General features: G+C 39.8%; 1 protein-coding gene across 1 annotated transcript in view; it reads right to left on the bottom strand.

Annotated features, from left to right (window-relative positions):
- Nucleotides 1–24127, bottom strand: part of ttn.2 (titin, tandem duplicate 2) — a 266459-nt gene that overhangs the window by 176972 nt on the left and 65360 nt on the right. The window contains exons 46-72 of the mRNA XM_030724391.1: nucleotides 23032–23310; nucleotides 22601–22879; nucleotides 20057–20335; nucleotides 19677–19964; nucleotides 19289–19567; nucleotides 18712–18993; nucleotides 17904–18182; nucleotides 17535–17813; nucleotides 17173–17451; nucleotides 16798–17085; nucleotides 16430–16708; nucleotides 15952–16233; nucleotides 12822–13100; nucleotides 12440–12721; nucleotides 12052–12330; nucleotides 11402–11689; nucleotides 9205–9483; nucleotides 6928–7209; nucleotides 5956–6234; nucleotides 5535–5822; nucleotides 4743–5030; nucleotides 4363–4653; nucleotides 3404–3691; nucleotides 2780–2890; nucleotides 2400–2685; nucleotides 2106–2289; nucleotides 1934–2017 (exon numbers count right to left, since the gene is read on the bottom strand). Of these exons, the coding sequence (XP_030580251.1) occupies nucleotides 1934–2017; nucleotides 2106–2289; nucleotides 2400–2685; nucleotides 2780–2890; nucleotides 3404–3691; nucleotides 4363–4653; nucleotides 4743–5030; nucleotides 5535–5822; nucleotides 5956–6234; nucleotides 6928–7209; nucleotides 9205–9483; nucleotides 11402–11689; nucleotides 12052–12330; nucleotides 12440–12721; nucleotides 12822–13100; nucleotides 15952–16233; nucleotides 16430–16708; nucleotides 16798–17085; nucleotides 17173–17451; nucleotides 17535–17813; nucleotides 17904–18182; nucleotides 18712–18993; nucleotides 19289–19567; nucleotides 19677–19964; nucleotides 20057–20335; nucleotides 22601–22879; nucleotides 23032–23310 (7160 nt within the window). The remainder of the gene's footprint in view (nucleotides 1–1933; nucleotides 2018–2105; nucleotides 2290–2399; nucleotides 2686–2779; nucleotides 2891–3403; nucleotides 3692–4362; nucleotides 4654–4742; nucleotides 5031–5534; nucleotides 5823–5955; nucleotides 6235–6927; nucleotides 7210–9204; nucleotides 9484–11401; nucleotides 11690–12051; nucleotides 12331–12439; nucleotides 12722–12821; nucleotides 13101–15951; nucleotides 16234–16429; nucleotides 16709–16797; nucleotides 17086–17172; nucleotides 17452–17534; nucleotides 17814–17903; nucleotides 18183–18711; nucleotides 18994–19288; nucleotides 19568–19676; nucleotides 19965–20056; nucleotides 20336–22600; nucleotides 22880–23031; nucleotides 23311–24127) is intronic.

Raw genomic sequence — 24127 nt, 5'->3', positions numbered from 1 at the left:
ACCTTCTGAATCCCACTGTAACCCCTGAGTATCCTCATGTTGGTGTTTAGGTGGAGGCACAGTCACCCTCTACTATGGAGGACACAGAGAACAGAGCTGTGTTTAAATTCACTTTAACAGTTTGTGTCCTAAATAACAGACTCAAGCTGAGTGCATTCATTAGGATTAAAATTTAGATTGGAATAACATTTGTATTCTCATGTATTATTTTATATTATTACAATAATATATAATGAGGTTCAGTTAGCTTTACAGAAAAATAGCAGGTAGAAACATCCTCCAAAGAACTACTTTTACTTTGTTACTTTGAGTACACTTCAGAGCCTGTACTTTTTTACTTTTACTTAAGTAGAGAAGTTGAACCTGTACTTTGACTTTTACCAAAGTATTTTTAACACAAGTACTTGTACTTCTACTTAAGTACAGAATGTCAGTACTTTTGCCACCTCTGATTATAGTTAACGAAAACAAATGAAATAACGAAAACTTAAATAGAAAAAACATTTTTGTTAACTGAAATAAATAAAAACAATAATTAAAAGAAAAAAAAAGATAAATAACTGAAACTGTATTGTGGGTTTACAAACTAACTAAAACGAACTGAAATTATAGGTAAATGCCTTCGTTTTCATGTTTGTCAGTTTATTTAAAAGCCTCGTAAACTGATATGAAATCACTTTTTCTGCTTTAACAGTTTTAGCTGGGAGCGTCATCCAGCACCTCACTGTGTGTCTGCCCACCGCACCAGTCCAAAAAATAATGGCAGAGTTGGGTAAAGCAGCAGTTCCATATGGGATGTCTTTGAGTTTAACAGCGAGGCAGATGTGGACGATGGCGAAATGTGCGCAACACTTCTCAAGGGGAAAAATCCACCAACCTCAAAGTCCACCTGACAAGGCGGCTACAGAAAAATCTAATTATGTTTGCAGCCATAAACAAACTGAGCACAAAGAGGGAGGAGCCGGGAGGGAACTGGTTCTCCAACACAGAACCAGCATCACGGCATGCAACAAGGTGACAACCATAATGGACCGTTTTCAGCAAAAAAAACCTGCTGGCTCGTTAATACACAGGAACGCTGCAAGCTGGAGGATGTGCTGATAAATGTGTGACTTGAGACTGGGATGTCCACACCACTGTGTGACACACACAGATACAAACACACAATCTTGAAAAGCTGTATTTGAGCTTAGATTCCTTTAAATGCTCCAAATTCAGTTTGTTGTTGTTTATAATGTTTCACTGTGTTCTGATGTTATAAACCACATGGAGCTGATGTTAATCTGCTGCACTGAAGCTGTACCCGCATCTAGTGCTGGGCAAGACTGTAACAATTTGAGGTCTTATTACACCATACTCTTACACCTTAAATCTTGCACCTGACAAAGTATAAAAAAAACCAAAAACAAATATTAAAACTAATGAAAACTAAACTAAAACTAAGCAACTAAGCAAAAATTAAAAACTAATAACAATGAGCAAAACCACTCTGAAAACTAATTAAAACTAACCAAATTACAGAAAAAACGAAATAAAAACTAAACTATATTGTAAAATCCAAAGCTAGTATAACCCTGGTTGTAGACACCCAGTCAGTTCACAATTAAATAAGCAGCTCTTTCCTCCAGCAACTAAAAGCTTTAATCAAGAAAGTTTAATATTTATTGTACCGTGTTTGTCAACTGAAACTAATTGTGAATGTAGCTGTGATGTGGGGATTCAGCATCAGAAAAGTTAGTAAATGGCTGAAAATTCACCCAACTTTTAATCGAAGTCCATCATATTTTTTTGTTATTCTGGCAACTTACACAAAGAAAAAGTTGTGTTCGCCTGTAGCCTATCTGACCGTCTCAAAATCAATTTTTTAATTAATTATAAGCATTATGAAAAGCATAATTTCAGATTTTCCAACAGACTTTGAGTGTGTCCTGACCTCAGTCCGCTCCATCCTCTTCTGCAGGTCAGCCACCAGTCTGGCCATGTCCTCATCAGACTCTCTGTCTCCACGGTCTACTTCCTGTCAGCAACAACAACAACAGCATTACTTAGCACTGGATGTCCACAGGTTCAAAATCATCAGACCAGCTAACTGCAAAGACCCTTACTTGTCTTCCACTTTCTTCAGCTCTCTCTTTCTTGAGCTGCTCAATTGCATGCAGCAGGCCTCGGTAGTCAGTGATACCATACATTCGGGCGTATTTCTCATACTCTTTCGGGTCCACATTTCTCAACAGCTCAACAATGTCAATGTCTTTCTCCTCCTGTGGACTCTTTTGCTTTGATGGCGTCCTTAGAGCAAGACAAAGGAGGTGTTGTAAATTTGCAAAGATAAAGATTCTATAAAATTACATTATTTAGGTGTGACTCCATGATTCTGTGCTGCCAGATTCTAAACTCACTTCTTCAGTTTGGCACGAAGGTCTCCGTCCAGCATCGCCACCCCCTTTGTTTCTTCCACATGTATGTCAGCGCTGCACTCAATCTCTCCGTGCTTGTTGGAGGCAACACACCGGTACTGACCTGAATCAGATTTTGTCACCTCTCTGATCTCCAGCTTGGCCTCCTGGCCCTTCTGTTCAATGGCAATGCGGCCACCATGAGTAAGCTGTCTCCACTTCCCCTTCATCCATTTCACACTGGGAATGGGGTCACCGCCCACCTTGGCAATGAAGGTGGCAGTTCCCTCTGTGAGAACAGGTAAAGGAGTTAGAACATCACTGACTTTTTACATATTTACTATTAAACACGGATTGTATTGTGCAAATGTTGAGAGCCTCACTCTCTGTGACATGTGCAGTTTTAGGTTCTTCAATGAAGAACAGATTGTCCAGTTTTTTGGTGGGGGCAGCTGCTGGAGCTTCAACAGGAGGCGGAGCTGCTCCAGGTTTCTCTGCAACACAAGTTATAAATGACAGTTGCTCACAAACAACAGAAACGACAATGTTTCCTAGAAATATTCAACTTTTAAGAAATTAAAAACAACAACAAAGCCTCACTGAGTTCTGCACAAAGACTTGGAGTTCTCAGGTGATTAGAGTATTAACTATTACTTCAGCTGAACAATGACTTTTACATTACAGTGGCTCGTATAGTGGTTAACATGTTTGCCTAATGGAAGCTTCCTGTTTGAGTGGGAGGAAACATATCTCTGGGAAGGTTGTTTCATCTGGCATAAAAATCTGCCAAATCACATACATCTATCCACTGTGGGGAGCAGCCAACAGATACGTTAATGGCTTCCACATTTCATTTTCATTTCTGTGCCTGGCTTTGCAGCATCATTCTGTAGTATAATGGTTTCCCTAAAATGGCTGCATAATGCTACTTTTTCATTTCTGAAAGTCATAACCAAAGAAAAAAAGGAAGTTTACAAGTCTGAAATAATTCCACTTTTTTTTCTTACCTTTGACGGTAACTTTGGCTTTGCAGAATTCGCTGCCAATGACATTGGTAGCCTTGCAGAGGTAATCGCCAGCATTGTGTCTGGAGACTGCGCTGATCTCCAGACATGCTGTCCCATCAGAAAAGCTGATCCTAGTGTTGCCGGCTGATGTCAACTCCTTCCTGTCCTTCATCCACTGGATCTTCAGAGGAGAAGACCCACAGACATGGCACCTGAGATTCAGCTTGTCACCCTCATCCACAGTCACTGGTTTCAGGGGTACGTCAAACACTGGGGGCTTCTTGGCCTCTGCAAGAGAGATAAGACTGGTGTCAGTGTTCAGGTTCATGGACTTTCTAAGAATACCTGAAGACCTTTAAACAAAGACTGAGACTCTTTGTTTCAATTAGAACAGCTATAAAGTAAATTGTAATTACAAGATAAACATGTGGTCAAGAAAAAAAGCACTCACAGTAAATCCTGAGGAAAAATATAATGCTGCCTCTAAAGTGACTAAAAGTAGAAATAATATTTATTAGAACTGTTTATTGACACTGATATATATATATTTATGTATATAGTGCTATTGACACTGATATATATATTTATGTATATAGTGCTTATGTATATGTGTATAGTTTTTTGCTATTTTATTCTATTTTATTTTATTCTATTGAATTTTAGTTTTTAGTTTAGTTATTTGTTCTTACTCATCCTTTTCATTTTTTCTCTGTATTGAGCTGCTGTAATGCACAAATTTCACCGTCGTGGGATTATTAAAGTTTTATCTTATCTTATCTTATCTTAACCAACAGTCCAAATGATCAAAGATTTTCACTTTTTATGTTATAAAACAAAGAAAAGAAGAAAACCTGAGACTTTGAAAAACATAAAATAGTCAGATTCATCAATTTGGGAAGACAGATCATCATTTAATTGCTGTGAGCATCAATCATGCTCTGACTTAAAGCCAACCTCACCTGAGATGCCAACACTGATATCACAGGAGGCTCTTCCAGCTTCATTAGAGGCCTGGCACGAGTACCTTCCACTGTCACTCACTTGGCTGTTCTTAATACACAGCACTGCCACGTTACTCTTAAAGCTGATGTCATACTTGTCCGAGCTGTGTATCTCCAGGTCATCTTTGTACCAGGTGACTGACAGGGGATGCGAGCCAGAGACTCGGCCCTCAATCTTTACCAGCTTGCCCTCCATGTCCTCGATGTGCTCCGAGGGCTTTTTGGTGAACACTGGAGGATTTTTACGCTCTGAAAACAAAAGAAGAATATAAGAATGGGAGAAGAGGAGCAGACACACACTCACACACACACATGCACACACACCCAGGTTCAAATACCTTTGACAGTGATATCAGAGGAACAGGAGTCTTTCCCCATGTCATTAGAAGCATGGCAGAAGTATTTCCCTGTGTCGGCTTTATCGGCCTTCAGAATGGTCAGGTGAGGTGTGTTATCCGCACAACTGATTTTATAATTCCCCCCAGAGCGGATATCCTTATGGTCTTTGGACCATGTGACTTTAATAGGGGTGGAGCCAGTCATGTGACATTCCAGCTCAATGCTGTCACCCACTGTCACCTCCTGTGGTGACAACTTCCTGTCAAAGACTGGAGGGTATCTGGGTTCTGCAGGTTGGCAAAAGAGTGAAAAGATCAGACGACAAACTTTAGATGGACATGATTACACAGTTTGGGCCTTAATCAGCTTTGCACCATCTGACAAAACTGTGTGTAGATTTCTCATAATCTAAGAGCAGAGTTTTCCAACAAAGGGCTGGGATCCAACGTTGCTCAAAGATGACAGATAAAATAGATATAAAGTCACAAAATATTCTATTTTAAATTTTAATTAAAAAACTGAATAAGCAGTGAAAGAAAGTGGGCTCATTGAGACATGACCAAAAAAGGCCAGGTTCAGAAAAATGAAGAGCAGTGACTTGAAGTCACTCAGGGGAACTTTAGCAGGTTGAGAAATTCTGCTTCACAATTTCACACTAAATAGAATATTCTTTATTTTTCTTAGTCTAACGTCAGAACCAAGAACCTCAAAACATCACATTGTTTGCTTCATAAACATCCTGTAGATTAGATCATCATCATGAATCAAACATCCACTCATGCTAAACAGACCTTGCAGTGTGAGCTTGGCTCTGCAGGAGGTTGAGCCCACACTGTTTGTGGCCATGCAGGTGTACTCCCCAGAATGCCTCATCTCACTGTTGTTGATTTGCAGAACAGCTGTGTTATCATCATAGAGCATGGAGAACTCATCTCCATGCTTCAGAGGTTCGCCATCTTTCAGCCACGATACCTCAATGGGCAATGAGCCGGCAATGCGGCACTCAAAGCGCACTGGCTGGCCCTCAGTCTGCTGTAGGCTGGTGATCTTCTTTGGGAAGGATGGTGGTGTTTTAGCCTCTGAAAAAGGTAAAGACATGACAGTTTATTTGTCTGAATAACCTGGTATTATCATATAAAACAATAAGTGATTTTACAAATAAGAATGAGGTATAAATGCCGTACTCTGGAAAGCAGGAGAACTATGTTTTACCTAGCACGTTGAGTCTGCAGGTGGAGGTGGCAGAGCCAATTGTGTTCTCCGCCTTGCAAGTGTACTGTCCGATATCAGACTTGGTGGCTTTACTAAGCTTCAAACAGGCAACGCCCTTTGAGTACTCCAACTTACAGGTGGGGCTAGACCTGATTTTGCCGTCAGCTTTGAACCAGGACACCTTGATCTCAGGTGTGCCCGCTACCTGACATTTCAGGCACACAGCATCTCCAGCTGTCACCTCCATGAGCTCCAATGGCTCAATGAAGTATGGTGGCTCTGTGTGTGCAAACACCAGAAAACATTAGCATAAAGACATCTGTATGGGCCCACTTTAAATTACAACCACTAGGCAGCCTCGAGGCAGATTTCCCTAATTTTGCCAAATAGAAGGAAGGAGAGCTAAAAAAAGTTTGTTTCTTATGATGAACTGAAAGGCTGCATAAAATGGGTATCATAAGATAAATGTGGATTTTTTTTTGCCTGCAAATAATGCAAAACAAGCCTCAAAATAAAAATGTAGAGCTGGAAATAAATTTAATAGATCTCCTATAACTCAACTCTGATAATGATGGCTGCATTACCCATCCTGACCAGGGAACAGCAGTCATTTGAGTGAATTTCCCTCTCCTGTTTATGATTGTCATGATACAACTTTGTTGTATCTTAGACGTTTTCTCACTTAGTGATATATTTAATTCAATTTCAAATGCCATGAGATTAATGAATTATTAACTAATATGTGGCTGTGTGCTGCAGAGTGGCTCAGTCTTAAGCTGTAAATCTTGTAACTATTCAGTTTATGTTGGTGTTAAGTGGAATAATCTGGTTTGCTTTTTTATGCTTTTATTGCAGCTTTATTTAATATTCAGATTTATTGGACTATGGGTTAGTATTGAATATGAAACTGTCTACATACATCATCTCTAAAGAATGAACACAAACAGAATCACTGAGTGATCTTGTACTAACCGAGAATGGAAACCAGCGCCTCACACACGTCCTTCCCGGCATCATTGCTCACTTGGCAGCAGTACTTTCCTGCGGCCTCCTTGTCATCAGTGCTGAGACACTCCAGGATACAGGAGCTCTCCGTTGTGATGATGTTGTATTTGTATGAAGCAAAGATCTGCTGGCCATCTTTGTACCAGTTCACAGTGATCATGGGAGTACCCGTGTACGTACACTCCAGAGTTAATGGTTTGCCCTTCTCAACTGACATGTCCCTCAGCTTCTTTGAGAAAGCTGCTGGTTCTGAAAGACACAACCAGAAATCACATTAAAATGATCGCATCAGAGGGGAATCAAAGACGAGACAAACCTGAAGTCTGTTACATTTAACTAATTAATGCTGTAGATTTTTTTTTTTTTACTGTGAGAAGACATTTGGTATTGGAAAAAAAGTATTTGCCCCCTTCCTGATTTCTTATTTTTATGACTATACGTCACACTTACACGTTTCAGATTATCAAACAACTTTTAATATTAGACAAAGATAACCTGAGTAAATTCAAAATGCAGTTTTTAAATAATTTGATCTATTAAGGGAAAAAGTTATACAAGCCTACCTGGCCCTGTGTTAAAAAGTAATTGCACCCCTCTTATTTAACCATTAATTAATCGTGATTAACCACATTTTTTGGAAAGTTGAGTTCAATTTCATGAGCCTGATTACTGCCAAACCTGTTGAATCAAGAAAACCTGTCTAACAAAGCGAAGAAGGTTAAAAGATCTCAAAAATCATCGGGCCACAATCTAAAGAAAGAGCTGAGACGCAAACTCATTGACATCAGTCTGGCAAGGGTGACCATTGCTAAGGCTTTTGGAGTTCAGCAAACCACGGTGAGCGCCATGATCGACAAACAGAAAGCAGCGGTGAACCTTCTCAGGGGTCGCCAGGCTACTAAAATGTGCTCTAAGAGCTCATCAATGACTCATCCAGGAGGTCACAAAAGAACCCAGAACACCAGCTAAAGAACTGTAGGCCTCATTTGCCTCAGTTAAGGTCAGAGTTCACAGTTCAAAAATAAGAAAGAGACAAAGATGGCACCCAAGGGAGAGTTCCAAGCAAAAACCACTGCCTACCAAAAAGAACACGAAGGCGCATCCTACATTTACCAAAAGACATCCTGATGAGCCCCAATATTTTGGGAAAACATTCTGAGGACCAGTGAAGCAAAAGCTGAATGTTTTGGAAGGTTTGAGTCCTGTTACATCACGCATAAAAATTAATACAGTCTTTCTTAAAAAGAGCATCATAGTCAAACATGACTGCGGTTGTGTGATGGTCTGGGGCTGCTTTGTTGCTTCAGGACCTGAACGATTTGCTGTGATTGATGGAACCATGAATTCAGCTCTCTACAAGAAAATTTTGAAGCTCAAGTGCACCCAGTTTATGGAGCAGGACAATGACCCGAAACACAGCAGCGAGTTCACCTCAGAAAAAAATCTAAACGAAGGTTTCAGAGTGGCCTAGTCAAAGCCCAGTCTTAAACGACAGTGCAGTGCTTTGGCATAACCTTAAGAAAGTCGAGTGGGTCAGTTCTTCACAGCGATGGCAAAGACTCACTGCCAGTTATCACAAACTCGTGGCTGCAGTTCTTGCTGCCAAAGCTGGCGCTAGTTGTTATTGGGCTTTTTCCACATAGGGCTGTAGGTTTGGATCGCTTTTCAGTCCATCGACCAAACTTTATTTATACTGTATAGCACCTTTCACACAATAAAAAAAACACACACACATACACATGCACCCCCATCACTATACCCTCCCATCACATGTCTGTCCCTGCACCCCCACCTAGACATTTGGTCATCTGCCCAGGCCCACTCATATAATCTGTGCTGTAGCAGGAAAATGAATCCTACCCAAAACACAAATGGAAACACTGGAGATAAAATAAATAAATAAAACTAATAAATAAAACTAATACAAATAAATAAATAAGTAAATTGTAATTATAAAAGGAACTAAGGTGAAAGAATAAAAACCATAGGTGTACTAAAAGAAGAATAAAATATATCAGTAAATAAATGAACAGTAAAACCAAATAAATTAATAAACAGATGCAAACACCTTAAAAAAACAAACTAAATAAGGAAAGTCTTGAGTTTGTTCTTTCCTTAATAAATTAAATGATCATTTAAAAACTGTATTTTGTATTTACTTGGGTTATCTTTGTCCACTTTCCCCAAAGAGGAAAAAGGTTTAGAAAATATTTTTAGAGAAATAAGATTGCCTTTCTGACCAACCTTTGATAGTGAGATTCACTGGGTAGCTTTCTTGTCCTGCGTCATTAATGATCTGACAGGTGTACTCTCCAGCATGAGATCTGTTCACGTTGTACAGCTCCAGAAGAACTTCGTTATTGTTCAGGGAGAAATTGCAGCCATGCCCTGCTACGATCTCCTTTGTTCCTCTGAACCACTTCAGTCTGAGAGGGGTGCTGCCCTTCACTATGGCTGAGAAAGTCACGTTAGAGCCCGGCATGGCTTCCACTGGCTGTGGTGGCACCACAAAAGTTGGAGGTTCTGGGTATAAACAGAAATAAGCACAGAATATAGTATTGTAGGGCAAGAGGTGTTTCAATCAGAAGTCGAGTCATCTGACTGTAGATCTACAGACTAAGCTAAACTGAAGCTCCAATAAAGCTACCCAAACCTCCACAGAGCCAGCATTCCCTGAACAGACAGAGCTAAATGATATCACTGCAATAAAAAAGCTATAAGCTATAAGACCTCAGAAAATTTTTTGTCACTTTTCTGTTATGAGCTTTCATCTATCATCCCCTTTCTTAAGAATGCTATCACAGGTGGGGCCCATTACATAGACAAGACAAGACAAGTGATTTACAATCACTCATTAATCTAACAAGCACCACACAGGAACCCACACAGGTGCAGAAAACTCCCCAAACCCCACACAGAAAGGCCCAGCCGGCAGGTGAATTTAAACCCTGGAGCCTCTTGCTGTGAGATACCAGCGCAAGTCAGTGTGTCTCTGACACTGGACATTGAATTTATTCATTCATTTTTTTGCTTTTTTTTTTTTTTAACCTGGTGGGGGGGGTGCGTGTACTGAAACCTAAAGGTCAGTTAACTCATAATTTGAAGAGCAAAGGCTTTTGTCCTGTCTCCCTCTGTTCCCCTCCCCCCAGCGCTCGCTGCCGATGGCTGCCCCTCCCTCAGCCTAGTTCTGCCGGGAGATTCTTCCTGTTTAAGTGGAAGTGCATGCTCATCGTGGGTCATGTGATTGTTGGGGTTAGTTTTTAATATTGTAGGGTCTTTGTCTTCCAATATAAGCATGTTGAGGCAACTGTTGTGACTTGGCATAGATTGGCATAGACAACTGGCACAGAATAGAATAGAGCTGAATTATTGTGAATTTTGATGCAAAACCCACCCGTAAAACATGAAACAGCTAACATTCCCTCATTAATACAGTTTATATCCAAGTATATGCCAGATGCATTCTGCATAAATATAAATGTTACGGCCCTAGCTTGGCCTGCTGTGGCTTCCTGACCCACTGGGTGTGACTTGCTTGCCACCCCTTTTGGAACAGCTGACCCAACTCAGCAATCACGCTGGGGTACTTAAGGCCAGAGAGAGGAGCGATCCAGACCAGGCATTGCCAGAGACTGCCTTTGTGTCACAACTTGTGAACTGTGTGTGTTGCTGCAACTGCTTACTCCTGCTCAGTGGAGAGGAGGATGTTTTGTTTTAGTGAATGAGACCTCTCACATTAGGTTGTTCACGTTTGCTGAATGACTCCTGTGTTTTGTTTTTCCTTTATTTGAAAGTGATAGCTGTGTGTCTGTCTCTTTTTGTTATAATCTTAATAAAAATCTTTTATTTTACCAATTTTGCTCATGACTCCTTTTGTCAACCCGGTAACTTTTTGTTACTTCCCCCGAATCCACTAGACTTTTTAGGGGGACCGTAATAATGTTTATAAACATTAAAAATTTGCTCACTATTTTTTTTTTATTAAATTATTTTATGATCAGTCTGTTGTGAGTGTAAAGACAAAGATCACAGAACACTGTGGATTTATTATCAGCTTTTAGATTTGCTCTGCTGAGCAAAGACACATATATGTTCTTGTGCAGTTTCTTTATGGATTGACATGTGTACATCAAATTCAAGTCAAGGAGCTACAGGATGGAGCCAACGCTGTGACACTGTGCAATGTGAGCAATCCACCTTTGACAATTATGCTCCAGTTCTGATTGCATCTCCCCTTGACATTCCAAATAAATTAATGCAACTAGGAGCAAATATCACAGTTATCACAGCTGTTGTGTTACGTGTTATGGGACTGTTTTTCAGTGTCCCTTTTATGTGCTCACTTGAATTAGATGGAGGCAGCTCAGAGAAACCAGTGCTGAAGTATTGAAGTGACAGCAGTAACAGCAACATAAAGAACTTCTCTGTCTGGGATACTGACCTCTGACAACCAAGGAGGCCGTGGTTTCAGTCACACCGGCCTTGTTGACAGCTTTACATTTGTATACTCCAGTGTCAGTCAGCTTCAGTGTGGGCACCCTTAGTGCACAGTTGTTGTCACTGAATGAAATCTCATAATTTGGTCCACTCTCTATCTCCTCCTCATTATGGTACCATGAAATGATAAAAGGAGGGGAGCCAGACACTTTGCACTCCATCTCTCCAGCTTTTCCAACAACAGTGTTGCAATCCTTCAGTTTCCGTGAGAATGTTGGAGGAATGATCTTATCTGTTTAGGAGGGAAACAAGCCGTTATTAGTGTGTCAGGACAAGTACAAGTGTCAGTGTATTTAGAAAGAATCCTCAGTGCTTCTCTTTTGGAAAAGACAAAAAAAAAGTGTATCACCAAGTACCTGGGTAGATTAATACACTAAATTCATCCGTAGCTCTTGCATGGCTACTTGCGTGTAGAGAGAAGAAGCCATATAACAACATTTTGGACATCATATAATCATATTTCTCACAGTAGATATCAATAAAAATGAAAAACCACTTTGGCATCCAATCTGATACATCCTTTTAGCTTGCCAGTAATATGTATGAACACACTGATCAACGTATTCTAGCTCAAGGCAGGTAGAAGTTACATACCTAAAACAGTGAGATTAATTTTACTCAGGTCCTTCCCGACTTCATTCATAACCTCAAATGTATATTCTCCAGAGTCAATTTTCTCCGCAGACAGCACGTTCAGGCTGGAAATCATCCTCGAAAATGAGATTTTGTATTTCCTCCCAGAAGCCAGCTCAACACCATCTTTGAACCACTTAGGTATGAGCTCTGGGGTTCCACACACTTTGACCTCAAGGGCAGCTATATCACCTGCTGTCACACTCAGAGCTTCGGGCTTGTCCACTATTTTAGCAGGTTCTGGAATCAATAGAGAAGGAGCGGAACATTTTTAATCATGCATGCAGTTTGCAGATGGAAAAACAAAAGAGAAACTGAAAGAGAAAGAGAGAATTATATGATTACAAACCTAGAACAGTCAAGTTAGCGAAACACTCCACACTCCCAGCATCGTTTCTGAGTTGGCAGGTATATTTGCCTGCTGTAGCTGCATCAGCCTTAAAGACTTTAAGTGCGACCTGGTTGTTCTCATAGGTGATTTTCCTGTTGTCACTGTCCCTGAGAATGTGATCCTTGTCTTGAACCCAGGACACAGTAATGGGTTCAGAGCCTTTAACAGTGGCCACAAGGGTCACCTCCCCTCCCAGTATCACTGTCATGTTTGACAGTCTCTTCACAAATGATGGTGGCTCTGAAGAGAGGAGAAAAACAGCGCAAAAGGGAAAGTCAGCAAAGTGACAGTCATTTGAAAATCTAATATTTTTGATTTTCATTTGACACTTTCTACTGACCTCTGAGTTTAACTGATGTCTGGCAGGTATCACTTCCTACACTGTTTGACACTTTGCACTCATATTCGCCGGCGTCTGAGGGTTCTATCCCAATGACATGTAGAGTGGCTGAGCTGCCCTCCCTCACCATCTTATACTTCCTGCTCTCCATCAAAGGTTTCCTGTCTTTAAACCAGGTGATTTGGTATGGGGCTGTACCACACATCTCGCAGTACAAAACCACGTCCTTACCCTTCAGCCCTTCAACGGGCTGAGGGATTTTGACAAAAGATGGGGGTTCTACAGAAAGATGATGGAACTGTTAAAGAGGCATACACGAGGAAAACAATCCATGACTATATCTTAAAGCTGAAAGCCATAACAGCTGAAGGAGGCCCAAAGCTGGCAGTGTTGAAAAAGTTACTGAGTGAAAATGGTGGAATTTCAGAAAAGATGGTATATTTGTCATGGGAATTTTATGGAACTACTAGCAAAAACTGGAATGTGGAATTTTGCTGGAACCATAACTAGAATAAAAATGTGGGTTCTAAGGGAAATGAAGTTGGAACTGCAGGAGTACTAGCAGGCTTGTGGTGAAAGCCAGTGTTCAATATTTATCATTTAGGAGTGGTTTACATTCAGGTAACATTTTAGAAATTTGTGGAAATTTGTTAGTAGAACAGATAAGACAGAGTTGGTGTGGAAAGCTGTTGTAACTATAGTCAAAGCTGATTTATTGGAATGCCAACAGGACTGCAGAACTTGGAATTTTTCTAAACTACAAATAAAGGTGTGGAATTTGGGTGAAAATTAGATATTGGGATTAGTTAGAATTACTACAAATAAAACAGCATTACTTGTTGAATGTGTGATGTGATACTGGGTATGTATGAGACATGCTGAATACAGCACTACATTCCAGATGGAAAATTAATTAACTGAACCACAGCAGGGATAACTGGTTTGGAATTGGCTGGAATTACAGCTAAAATGTCAGTTTTTGTGAAATCTGTCATGTTTGTGAGCATGAAGTCAACAACTTGGTAAGGTGAGTACTCAAGTTTGTGAAAGATTTACGTAAACGTTACAGTTTTGAACTCTAGTTTACTGATTATTCCAGCATCATATTAAACCACCATTACTTTCTTATTGGCAGACTTGTGAATGTGACTTAAAATAAGGTCTGGAACTATTTGGACATTGACAAAGGTTTCATAATTTTGTCTCCATAGCCAGTACAATAGATTTGACAAATTAAGATGATCTGAAATAAGCTGTTCATTTTTCAAACTTTGTCTAAAATCCAGTGACAGAAGAATATTACCCATGGATTTCCTTCTTTGTTATGCTTGCCCAGGTCATTACTGTAGCTGTCTTCAGCTGTTGTTTGTGGATTTTTCATGGGGATAACTTTAGCTTTGTCTTCAGCAACTGAAATACATGTGATTGGACTTGAGCATTGCAGAATATTCTGCTTCTTTACCTTCAAAAGTATGTTTTGGGTAATTGTTAATCTGCACTGTTATGTGTTGTCCTATTGTCTTTGCTACATTTGGCTATATCTGGGCAGACAGAATATACGTTATACATATGTTTTAGGATTCATCGGGGTCTTCCTGTCTAGCACTAGTCATCCAGGACCACTGGAAGCATTTCATTGCATGCACAGTGTTTTACAGATCATGTTGTATGATTTCAAACCTTCTCTTTACTTTTTATTCCATTTTGGTACATTATCTGTGCAAAGATTGCTGTACCTGAGCTGGTCTGGCATTTTTCTTTTTTTTTTTGTGGCAAAGTCTAATCTTGTGAATGAAGAATGATTTGTAGCTCGTGAACTCTCTGTATTTTCTCTCGTGAAGTCTTGTCTTTATGGTAAACTTGGATGATGTTCTTTATTTACAAATTGTTGTCCAGGGGGTTTTAATGGAATAAGATCATTACTGTCTTCCACTGGTGTTTCGGCCTTTTACAGTATGTTGCTGAGTTCACCGGTGCACTTTTCTTACTCCTAATGTTCCTACTATCTGTGATTTTGTTTTTTTTTTGGTGAATGGTGTATTTCAGTTGCATTGAGAGTTCCTTTGACCACACATTGTTGGCAACAGCAACAGCTTTCAAATGCAAATGCAACACCTGGTCCTTTGGACCTTAAAAAGTTTTATCTGGCTAATTGGTAAGAAATAATGAAAGATTAGCACAAAAATATCATGACAGAATTTTTTGAAAGTGTTTTTTTTTCTTTTTTTTTTTGTCAATTCTTCTTAGCTTTGATCCCTTGAAAATGATGGGGATACATATTGAGGAGATGGATTTTAATAACCTCAAATTCAGAAATTCAAATAAGAATCTAAACTACAATCTATCATATGTACACCAATTCCAAAAAAAGTTGGAACTTCTCCTAAACCCATATTTTATTAACAATAGAAATAGAAAGCATATCAAATGTTTAACCTGAGGAAATGTACTTTTCTAAGAAAAATATTAGCTCGTTTTAAATTTGATGGAAGTAACATGTCTCAAAAGAAATGAGACAGGGTCACAAAAGGCTAAAAAAGTAACCAGTGCTACAAAGAGACAGCCTGAGAAACATTTTGCAACTAATCTGGTTAAATGACAACAGGTGAGAAAAATTATTGGGCCAAAGAAGGGCATCTTAGAGAGGGAGATGGGAAGAGGTTCACCAGTCTGCAAAAAAAACAGTGTCTACAATTTCAGACACTGTTTCAGAATAATGTTCTTCAGTGTAAAATTGTGAAGACTTTGAAAAGATGATGAGAGTTTCCCAACTTTCTTGGAATTGGAATCTTGTTGTAACTACAGGGAGAATGGCTTAGATGCTATGAAAGAGCATTGCATTTGACTGAAATGGTTCCAGCTTGGTAAGTGTGTATTATGTGAAATATATTGCCTCCAGGATGCTGATCTGTGTTGACTTGCTGATGAACATTTTGCAACAGTACAAAAAAGGAAAAGTATCATTAGATGATACTCCACCATACTTGATTGTTAAGTAAGGCAGTGCTATCCGTTACAGATGCCAGCTTTAAGCAGTAGAACACAACTTTGACTAAAACCGAACCAACACACTGAACAGCCGTTGTATCAGACTAATAAAATATGTTTCAGAAGTCTGTGTGAGGCTGACCTTTAATGGTAAGTGTGGTGCTGCAGCTCACACTGCCAGCATCATTCTGAGCCTCACAGGTGTAAACGCCATCATCATCAAAAGTAGTGGAGACCAGTTCAAGCACTGCTACTGAATCAACAAACGATGTCCTGTAGTTTCCCCCATCCGTGACCTTGGTGTCCTGTTTGTACCAGGTAATTTTCAGAGGGGCTGTGCCACTGACTTTGCACTCCAGGCGGAGTGACTCACCCTGCTTCACAAATTTATTGGCAGGGAGTTTGAGCAGAAATTCAGGTGGTTCTGGAAAGCCGAAACACAGATATGTCAGTAGCCAGAAGCATCTGGGAACACTCAACGAACACGTGCAGGGGGTAAGCAGATGAGATAAGCTGACAGTAAGTTAGAAGCAAAAGCTGTGTAGATGCCTTAAAAATGCTACATATATGAACGATGAATACAGCTCAGCAAGAATTGATTTAAAAGATGTAAATCCAACCTTTTACTGTCAGGTCTGCAGTACAGTGCACAGAACCAGCATCGTTGCTGACTTGGCAAGAGTAAACTCCACTCTGAGTGACACCCACTGAATAGAGCTCTAAGAAGCAAGACAGCCCATCCAGCCCCGTGAAACAAGTAGGCCCAGTCAAAAGCTCCATATCATCCTTGAACCATTTGACTGTGAAGGGAGGAGTTCCCTTAAAAGTGCCCTTGAAGCGTACAGAGGCTTTAGGTAGAGCTGCCTGGGACTCAGGCATTGTCACAAAGCTGGGGGGTTCTGAACACAACAAGATGAACTAGGTTAATGAGGTACTCACCTTTGGTTTAGCATTATTTGACCAATCCTGTTGAAAAGCAGTGTCTAACCTTTGACCATGAGAGACCCGCTGCACTCACAACTTCCTGCTGTGTTAGTCAGTTGGCAAGAGTAGGACCCTGCATCGGATCTCTCTAGCTGTTCAATTTCAACGGACACAGAATTGTCCTGCTGAATAAGCTTGTGTTTTACACCACTAGAAATTTTGATTCCATCTTTCTTCCATTCCACAGAGATGGGGAGGGAACCAGATATTTTACAACTTATTTGGACAAAGGACCCCAGTATCTCTTGCATATCTACCAGGGGTTTGATGAAGCTTGGTGCAATTACTTGCTCTGTTACAAAGAGAACAGCAAGACACTTGTTAGAGTTTGTGAACATGCCATTATGTACTATGGCAGGTTTATGTTTTTAACACTAACCTAGTACAATCAGTTTGACTTTGCAGGTGCAGCTACTGATGTGGTTTACCACCTCAACGACATACTCTCCTTCATCCTCTTTCTGAGCAGCCTGAATCTTTAAGCTGCTGATGTTGTTTTCAAAGATCAGCTTGTGCTGCCTTATGGACTTAAGCTCCCTGCCTTCTTTCATCCATTTCACCTTGAGTTCAGGGGAGCCTGTAACCTTACAGTAGAGACTGACTGGATCTCCAACTGTAACCTTTACAACCTCAGGTTTCTCTGTGATCTGTGGAGGCTCTACAATTCACAGCAAAGTAAAAAAATTCAAAAATGGTTCTGACCTGGACAATAAAAAATGAAACTAATTAAACACAGATTACCTTCCACAGTGAGGCTGGCAAAACACTTATCCTGCCCAGCCTCATTTACCACATGGCAGGTGTATTTGCCACTGTGTATCGCCTCACAGGCAGGAATCCTGAGGGTGGCCACGTTGTTTTCAAATGTTTTCTGAATCTTTGGATCCTCCAAAATCCAATTCTCATCTTTTTTCCACTGTACAGAGAGAGTGGGAGAGCCCTTCACAATGCACTGAAATTCTGCCATTTTACCCAGAACAGTAGCAGTGCTCTCAATTCTCTTGGTGAATACTGGTGGTTCTATTAGAAAAACAGTAAAATGTTAAAGTAGGCTTAAAGACCTCACCTCAAATAATAAAAATGTAAATTCTTGCATCTGATTAGACCAACCTTTGAGGCTTAGTGTAGTCTTACAAGTACAGCTTTCCACCTCATTAGCAGCAGTACACTGATATTCACCAATATCTACAGTATCACATTTGTGCACCTCAAGACACACAGTGCCATTTAACTGAGAGAAGCCATGCTTAGCACTGGGTTTCATCTCCTTTCCATCTTTGTGCCATGTTATCTCAAATGGACCTGTCCCAGTGACCTGACACTCAAAAATGGCACTGGAGCCCTTCACAACATCAGTTGGAACCAGTTCTCTAATAAATGATGGTGGTTCTGAAATAAGGGAGAACAAACTGTCACTATTAGTCAAGAGTAAATGCTACTCCAAATACTTGGTGGTACACACTAAGAAGTCACACTAAGCTAGATTTTAGAAGATTTTAAATTTATAATGTTTAAGAGAAATCACACCAATCTGGTTCTTTCAAGTGGAATTGCCTTGAAAGTCTTGGAAAAGTGGTCTTTTAACCCTTTAACAGCGATGATCTACCTGCCCTTACTTGCTTTGAACAGCTGGTTAACACAGAGCGTGTCACCGCTGAGACGTCAGATCAAACATACTTTGAATTGCTGTAATTACGCGACCGTTTGTCCTATCGGAAAAATTCAAATGGATTCTGAAAGCTGAGAAATTGCACTTCACACCCAGTGTAGGGTTAATATGGTAACTGTTGCAAACAGCAGGACATTTGAAGTATGTTCTGTCATCGGAATTAAAGGGTTAATTGTTTGTGAGACCACTGCCTAGTATCCTATATCCTTACAATTCCAGCACAATGAGAATTACTTTGATTCAGCTGACCTTTGACCTTGAGCTCCATGCTGCAGCTCTCACTGCCAGCTTCATTGCGAGCTTCACAGTAATAAAGCCCACTATGTTTAATATCAGCTCCACAGACTTCCAAAGTTGCCACAGAATTAACAAAGGTCATCTTGTACTGATCACTGGGGGTGATCTCAGAGCCTTCCCTGAACCAGTAGATGTCAATCTCAGGTGTGCCAGTCACCTGGCACTCAAACACTGCACTCTGACCAGGACGTATTACTGACACACAGGCTGGGACCTGTGTAAACTTAGGAGGCACTAAGGATAAAATAGAACAGTACATAAAACATCAGATGAACAGCATGGAGAAGACAATCACAATGTGTATGCTTCCCTCCAACTGTTGATAACATTTTAAGAAAACTCAAGCCTTTCTCTTGCAAGTTGTTAAGAACACTGAAGGGAAATATTGTGGTCAATTCTAGGTTTGAATTGCCAGTTGAAAGTAGAGGTTTAACGTGAAATCAAAGGAAAAAAGACAATTGTAATGCAAATTAATGACAGATGGCTTGACACACGCTTAAAAACTCAGTTTCACATAAAGATTGATAACCTTTGACAAAGAGTGTTGCTTGGCATGAAGTGGCGCCAACATCATTCTTTATTTCGCAGACATAGTCTCCAGAATCTACGGTTTTTGCAAAGAAGAGCTCCAGCGTGCTCGAGGTGTTGTCTTTGCTCACAGAGCAGTCAGCGCCGGATAGGATCTCCTTTTTGTTTTTAAACCATTTGGTGGTGAGTGGCGGTGTGCCAGAGAACAGTACACTAAATTGGACTTTTGAGCCAGGCAAAACATTCATGGATTCAGGTTTTTCAAGAATGCATGGGGGTTCTGAAAGACAAAAACAAACCAATCCCTTTTTTAAACTGGCTAAAAATCCTTCTAGCAATATTTTCTTTGTACACATCCATCTGCTAAATGGTACAAAATATGTTCTGACCTTTCACAAATAAGATCCCAGAGCACTGGACTGTTCCTGCTTTGTTTTTAGCAATGCAGGTGTAATTACCACTGTCTTTAGTGTCCAGATCAGAGATTTCAAGGAAGGCAACATTCTCAAAGAATGTGCATTTGTGTTTATCATCTGTCTGGATCTCTTTCTCATCTTTATACCACTGTATAGTTATTGGAAGGGAACCTGACACAAGACACTCCTGATGAGCAAATGATCCTTTGATACCCTCTGTCTGCTTCAACTTTCTCGTAAAAGACGGTGGGATTATTTGATCTGACATAGACAAAAGAAAAAGGCAAGTGAGAGCAATGTTCAAAGCAAGATGAAATTAAACAAAAATAAGGTGATACACATTAGGAACAGACCAAGAATGGTGAGTGTGGCATCACAAGAACTTCTGCCAACATCATTTGACACCTCAAAGGTATATTCACCACCATCCATTTTCTCAGTTTTAATAATCTTCAGCACAGAACTGGTGTCTCTGCTCTGTACTTTATATCTCTGGTCTGAGGTCAGCTCCTTGCCAGCCTTTAGCCATCTGACCTTCAGGGGTTTTGTGCCTGAGAACCTGGCTTCCAGAGTAGCTGGATCCCCCTGAGTCACACTGATAGATTTTGCCTCTTCTGTGACTTTTGCTGGTTCTGGGATTTCCAGAAAAAAACAGTCAGCAAAGAACCTGAACACTCATACGTATGCTACAACAGATCAACAGACCAAGAACCTAATTCAATAAAACACCAAAGATTCTAAATATCTGTTTCGTCTGTATCAACTTGCCATTGTCATAAACATGCCATTTGCCACATGTTTGAGGGATGACACGTTTTAGTCAAATGTCCATGCTTTGGCCACCCAAATGAATCTTCCTACTAGTATGACTGCAGTTGAGTCACGTGAAAAGAAAGTATACCTTCAATCCTAAGGTTTTACATATTAAGGCATTAAAAAAAAAAAAAGCAATCACCCAGTCACTGTGTTCTGAAATTATTTAAATACAACCACAGAGGAACAGCAACACATGACATATCACACTAAGTGCACCCCATATTTAACAGATTGCAGTACCACCTTTAACAGCAGTAACTTGAAGTAAGAATTTTTCTTATGATTTTACGAATCTCTCTCAACTGTTAACATGATCTCATCAAACCATTTCAATCAGGTTGATTCAATTCAATTCAATTTTATTTATATAGCGCCAAATCACAACAAACTGTCGCCTCAAGGTGCTTTGTATTGTGGGTAAAGACCCCTTGATGTGTAGACTGACTGGGTCATTGCAACACCTTTATTTTCATATTCAGCCGTTCTGTTTCCTGGTGTCCTTGGGAACATAGGCACTCGTTTACTAATGTGCGTGGAAACGTTTTTAACCTGTGCAAAAACCACAGATGACATTCTGCAATGACAGAAGTTATTTTTAATGATAATTTAAGAAAGGATGAGATAAGGGATACTGGAATCTGTCTAATTTAAAAGCTTGAAGCCTACATCTTTCACTTTAGTATTTAATTTCCTTTACATGCACCTTAACTTTTTTAAAATTAAACTTTATTTCTGAGGTTTTGGTGGATTATGATGTTTTGAAAAACTGTATATAATGGCCAAAAAGGTAATAATAAGAATAATAATAAAATTGTGATTATTATTTGTAGTAGTAGTAGTAGTCATTTAAAAGACTTTTTAAAGAAGTTCCTCAGGCAGCCAATCCATCATTTGTTCATATGCGTGGTCAGAGGCATTTCTAAACTTGCTTTTAAAGTATGAACAAATTCATTTATGGAAATATTAATAAATCACTGATTTGGGGGTAAAACATGCATGATTTATGCACATATTTGTTCATACACACTGGTAGCAAATGAGGGCTATTATCCTGTTGCATGACCCAATTTTAGCCAAGCTTTAGTTGTCTGACAGACTCACACTTGATTCTAGAATACTTTGGCATACAAAGAAATTCATGGTCAACTCAGTGACTGCAAGGTGACCAGGTGGCTGCCATGACCTGTGAGATATTTCTGCTGATATGCTGTGTTTGGTTTTCTCCAAACATAGTGCAGTGCATTATAGCCTCATATCTCCACTTTGGTCCTGTCTATCCAAAGGACATTGTTTCACAAGTCTTGTGGTTTGTTCAGATGCAACTTTGCAAATCTAAGAAGTACTGCCACGAGAGAAAAGGCTTTTCCCTGACATCACCTCCAAACAAACCCTGCTTGTTTTTTTTTTTCTAATTGTACTGCCATGAACTTTAACATTTAAGATGCTCACTGAGACCTATAGACTGAGATGGGGTGCTTGGCCTTTTTGCAGTTACTCCAAGAATTTCTCTGAGCGTTGGAAAGATTATCAGCTGTCTTGAATGCTTTCTCAGAGCGAATAATATTTGTCTCTGTAGAATGATGGACTTCAAATTGTTTGGAAATGGTCTTATAACCCTTTCCATTGATGGGTAGAAACAATTGGTTCTCTAAGATAATTACTGATATCTTTTACCCTCAGCATCATCACACACCTGAATGCTCCAAGGCCAGGAAACTGCCGCAAAATCTGAGGTGTTCACACCTGATGATCAATTTGTTTAGCCCCTTGCTCTACTTTCCCTGGTAAGTGTAAAACAAACACAGCTCTGCAGTTTGGCTGAGTTATTTTAAAGTAAAAAATGATGCACTGTAATATTTCATGTGTGATTGTTCATGTGAAGTTGTGTTTACCTAATTTTTAAGACCTGCTGAGGACCAGTCGAATTGTTATTATGTCCTAATATGTGGGACCTCAGAACTGAAAGAGGGTGTACGCATGACTGTGTAATTGTACACCTTAAACACTGACACAGTTGGCTGCTTTCTTGCAAAGATTTAAATCAGGGTGCAAACAAAGCTGAATTCAGTATATTAACCAACCTTTGACTGTCAGCACAGCAGAGCATGTCTGGCTGCCGGCCTGATTCTGTGCCTGGCAAGAGTATTTACCACCATGATTGCTCTGTAAGTTGGTGATGTGCAGCAGAGCAGTCTTATTCTCATATGTAATCTGAATGTTTTCAGCCTCCTTGAGCTCATGGTTGTCTTTTAGCCAGGACACAGTTATGGGCTCAGAGCCTTTCAGACTGCAATGCAGAGAAACCTCACTGCCCACCAGTGAGCTAAGGCTCTCAAGCTTTTGCACAAATGATGGTGGTTCTGCAAGGAGAAATTTTAAACAGAAGGAACAGATCAAAATCCCAATACCATTATGGGGCAGATTGAAAATGCAACTTTTTGAAATATAAACAGAAAAGCTTTTAACAGCTGATTACACATTTTTAAAAAAAAACAGTAGGAGCTAAACTGACCTTTTAGTGTTACTTGACAATCACAGGAGGCCCTTCCAACTTCATTCTCAACAGCACAGTGGTACAAACCAGCATCTCCTGTCTCTACTGCCAGAACCTGCAGAGCTAGCAGATCGTCCTTCACAGTAATCCTGTGTCTTTTGTCATTCCTAACCACTTTCGAGTTTTTATAAAATGACACAGTTAAAGGGGCAGAACCAGAGACTTGGCACTCTAGCATCATCTCAGAACCTTTCACCACATCCTTGGGCTCCAAGCTACGCACAAACAATGGTGGTTCTAAAGCAGAACAACAGCCATGTTAGAGAATTACATTGAACTCCACATGTATGACATCTGGATGTCTGAATTACAAATAAATAAATATATAATCAAGGTCCATATCATTATTCCCCTTGTTTTACTATGAAGTTGAGTGTCTGTTTGAAAAATGATGGTTTTAATTCTAATAATGGTCATGATGCCTTCAGTGGTCATCCTATAAAGGGGTCGCACCCTTTTTAAGCCATAGTCCCGTCAGTCCTAAGTCTCAAATCGTACACGTTCATATTGACTCTCATTTACTTTCATATTTACTCTCGCAATTTTGAGTACACAAGTGACTGCATAATAAACTCCATCCTCACCATCTTAGCTACATTTTATAGAAAGTGAGGGGCCACCAAACAATATCCAGCCGGTATTAGAAGGATGTATCATCAGCACCAATCTCAATGCCAGCCAGCTAGCTAATAGCATCAAATTTGTCTCAGTTGCACTTTGGTTGCTGAATGTTTATGCATAATAAATTCAATTTAGTATAGTATTATGTAATGTAATGCATTTTCATTTATATAGCACTTTTCTAGTCTTACTAACCACTCAAAGTGCTAAGACTGCAAGTCACATTATTAGAAGCATAACAAGCTTGAAATTCAACAGCTAGCGCTAATGTTACAAATCTAAATTCTGGAAAGGACGTAATGTGCCATATATGATTTGAAAAGATGAGCTCCAGTAGAAATTCACAAACTAAACAAGTACATAATATAAATAGTGTCCTACAATTAAAAAAAAACCTTCATTCCGTCAAATGACTGAAAACTCAAGAAAAGCA

This window comes from Archocentrus centrarchus, unplaced genomic scaffold (assembly GCF_007364275.1).
Source record: "Archocentrus centrarchus isolate MPI-CPG fArcCen1 unplaced genomic scaffold, fArcCen1 scaffold_36_ctg1, whole genome shotgun sequence".
NCBI classification, from domain to species: domain Eukaryota; kingdom Metazoa; phylum Chordata; class Actinopteri; order Cichliformes; family Cichlidae; genus Archocentrus; species Archocentrus centrarchus.
The sequence above is the reverse complement of the archived record's forward strand: the minus strand, read 5'-3'. Positions and strand labels throughout refer to the sequence as shown.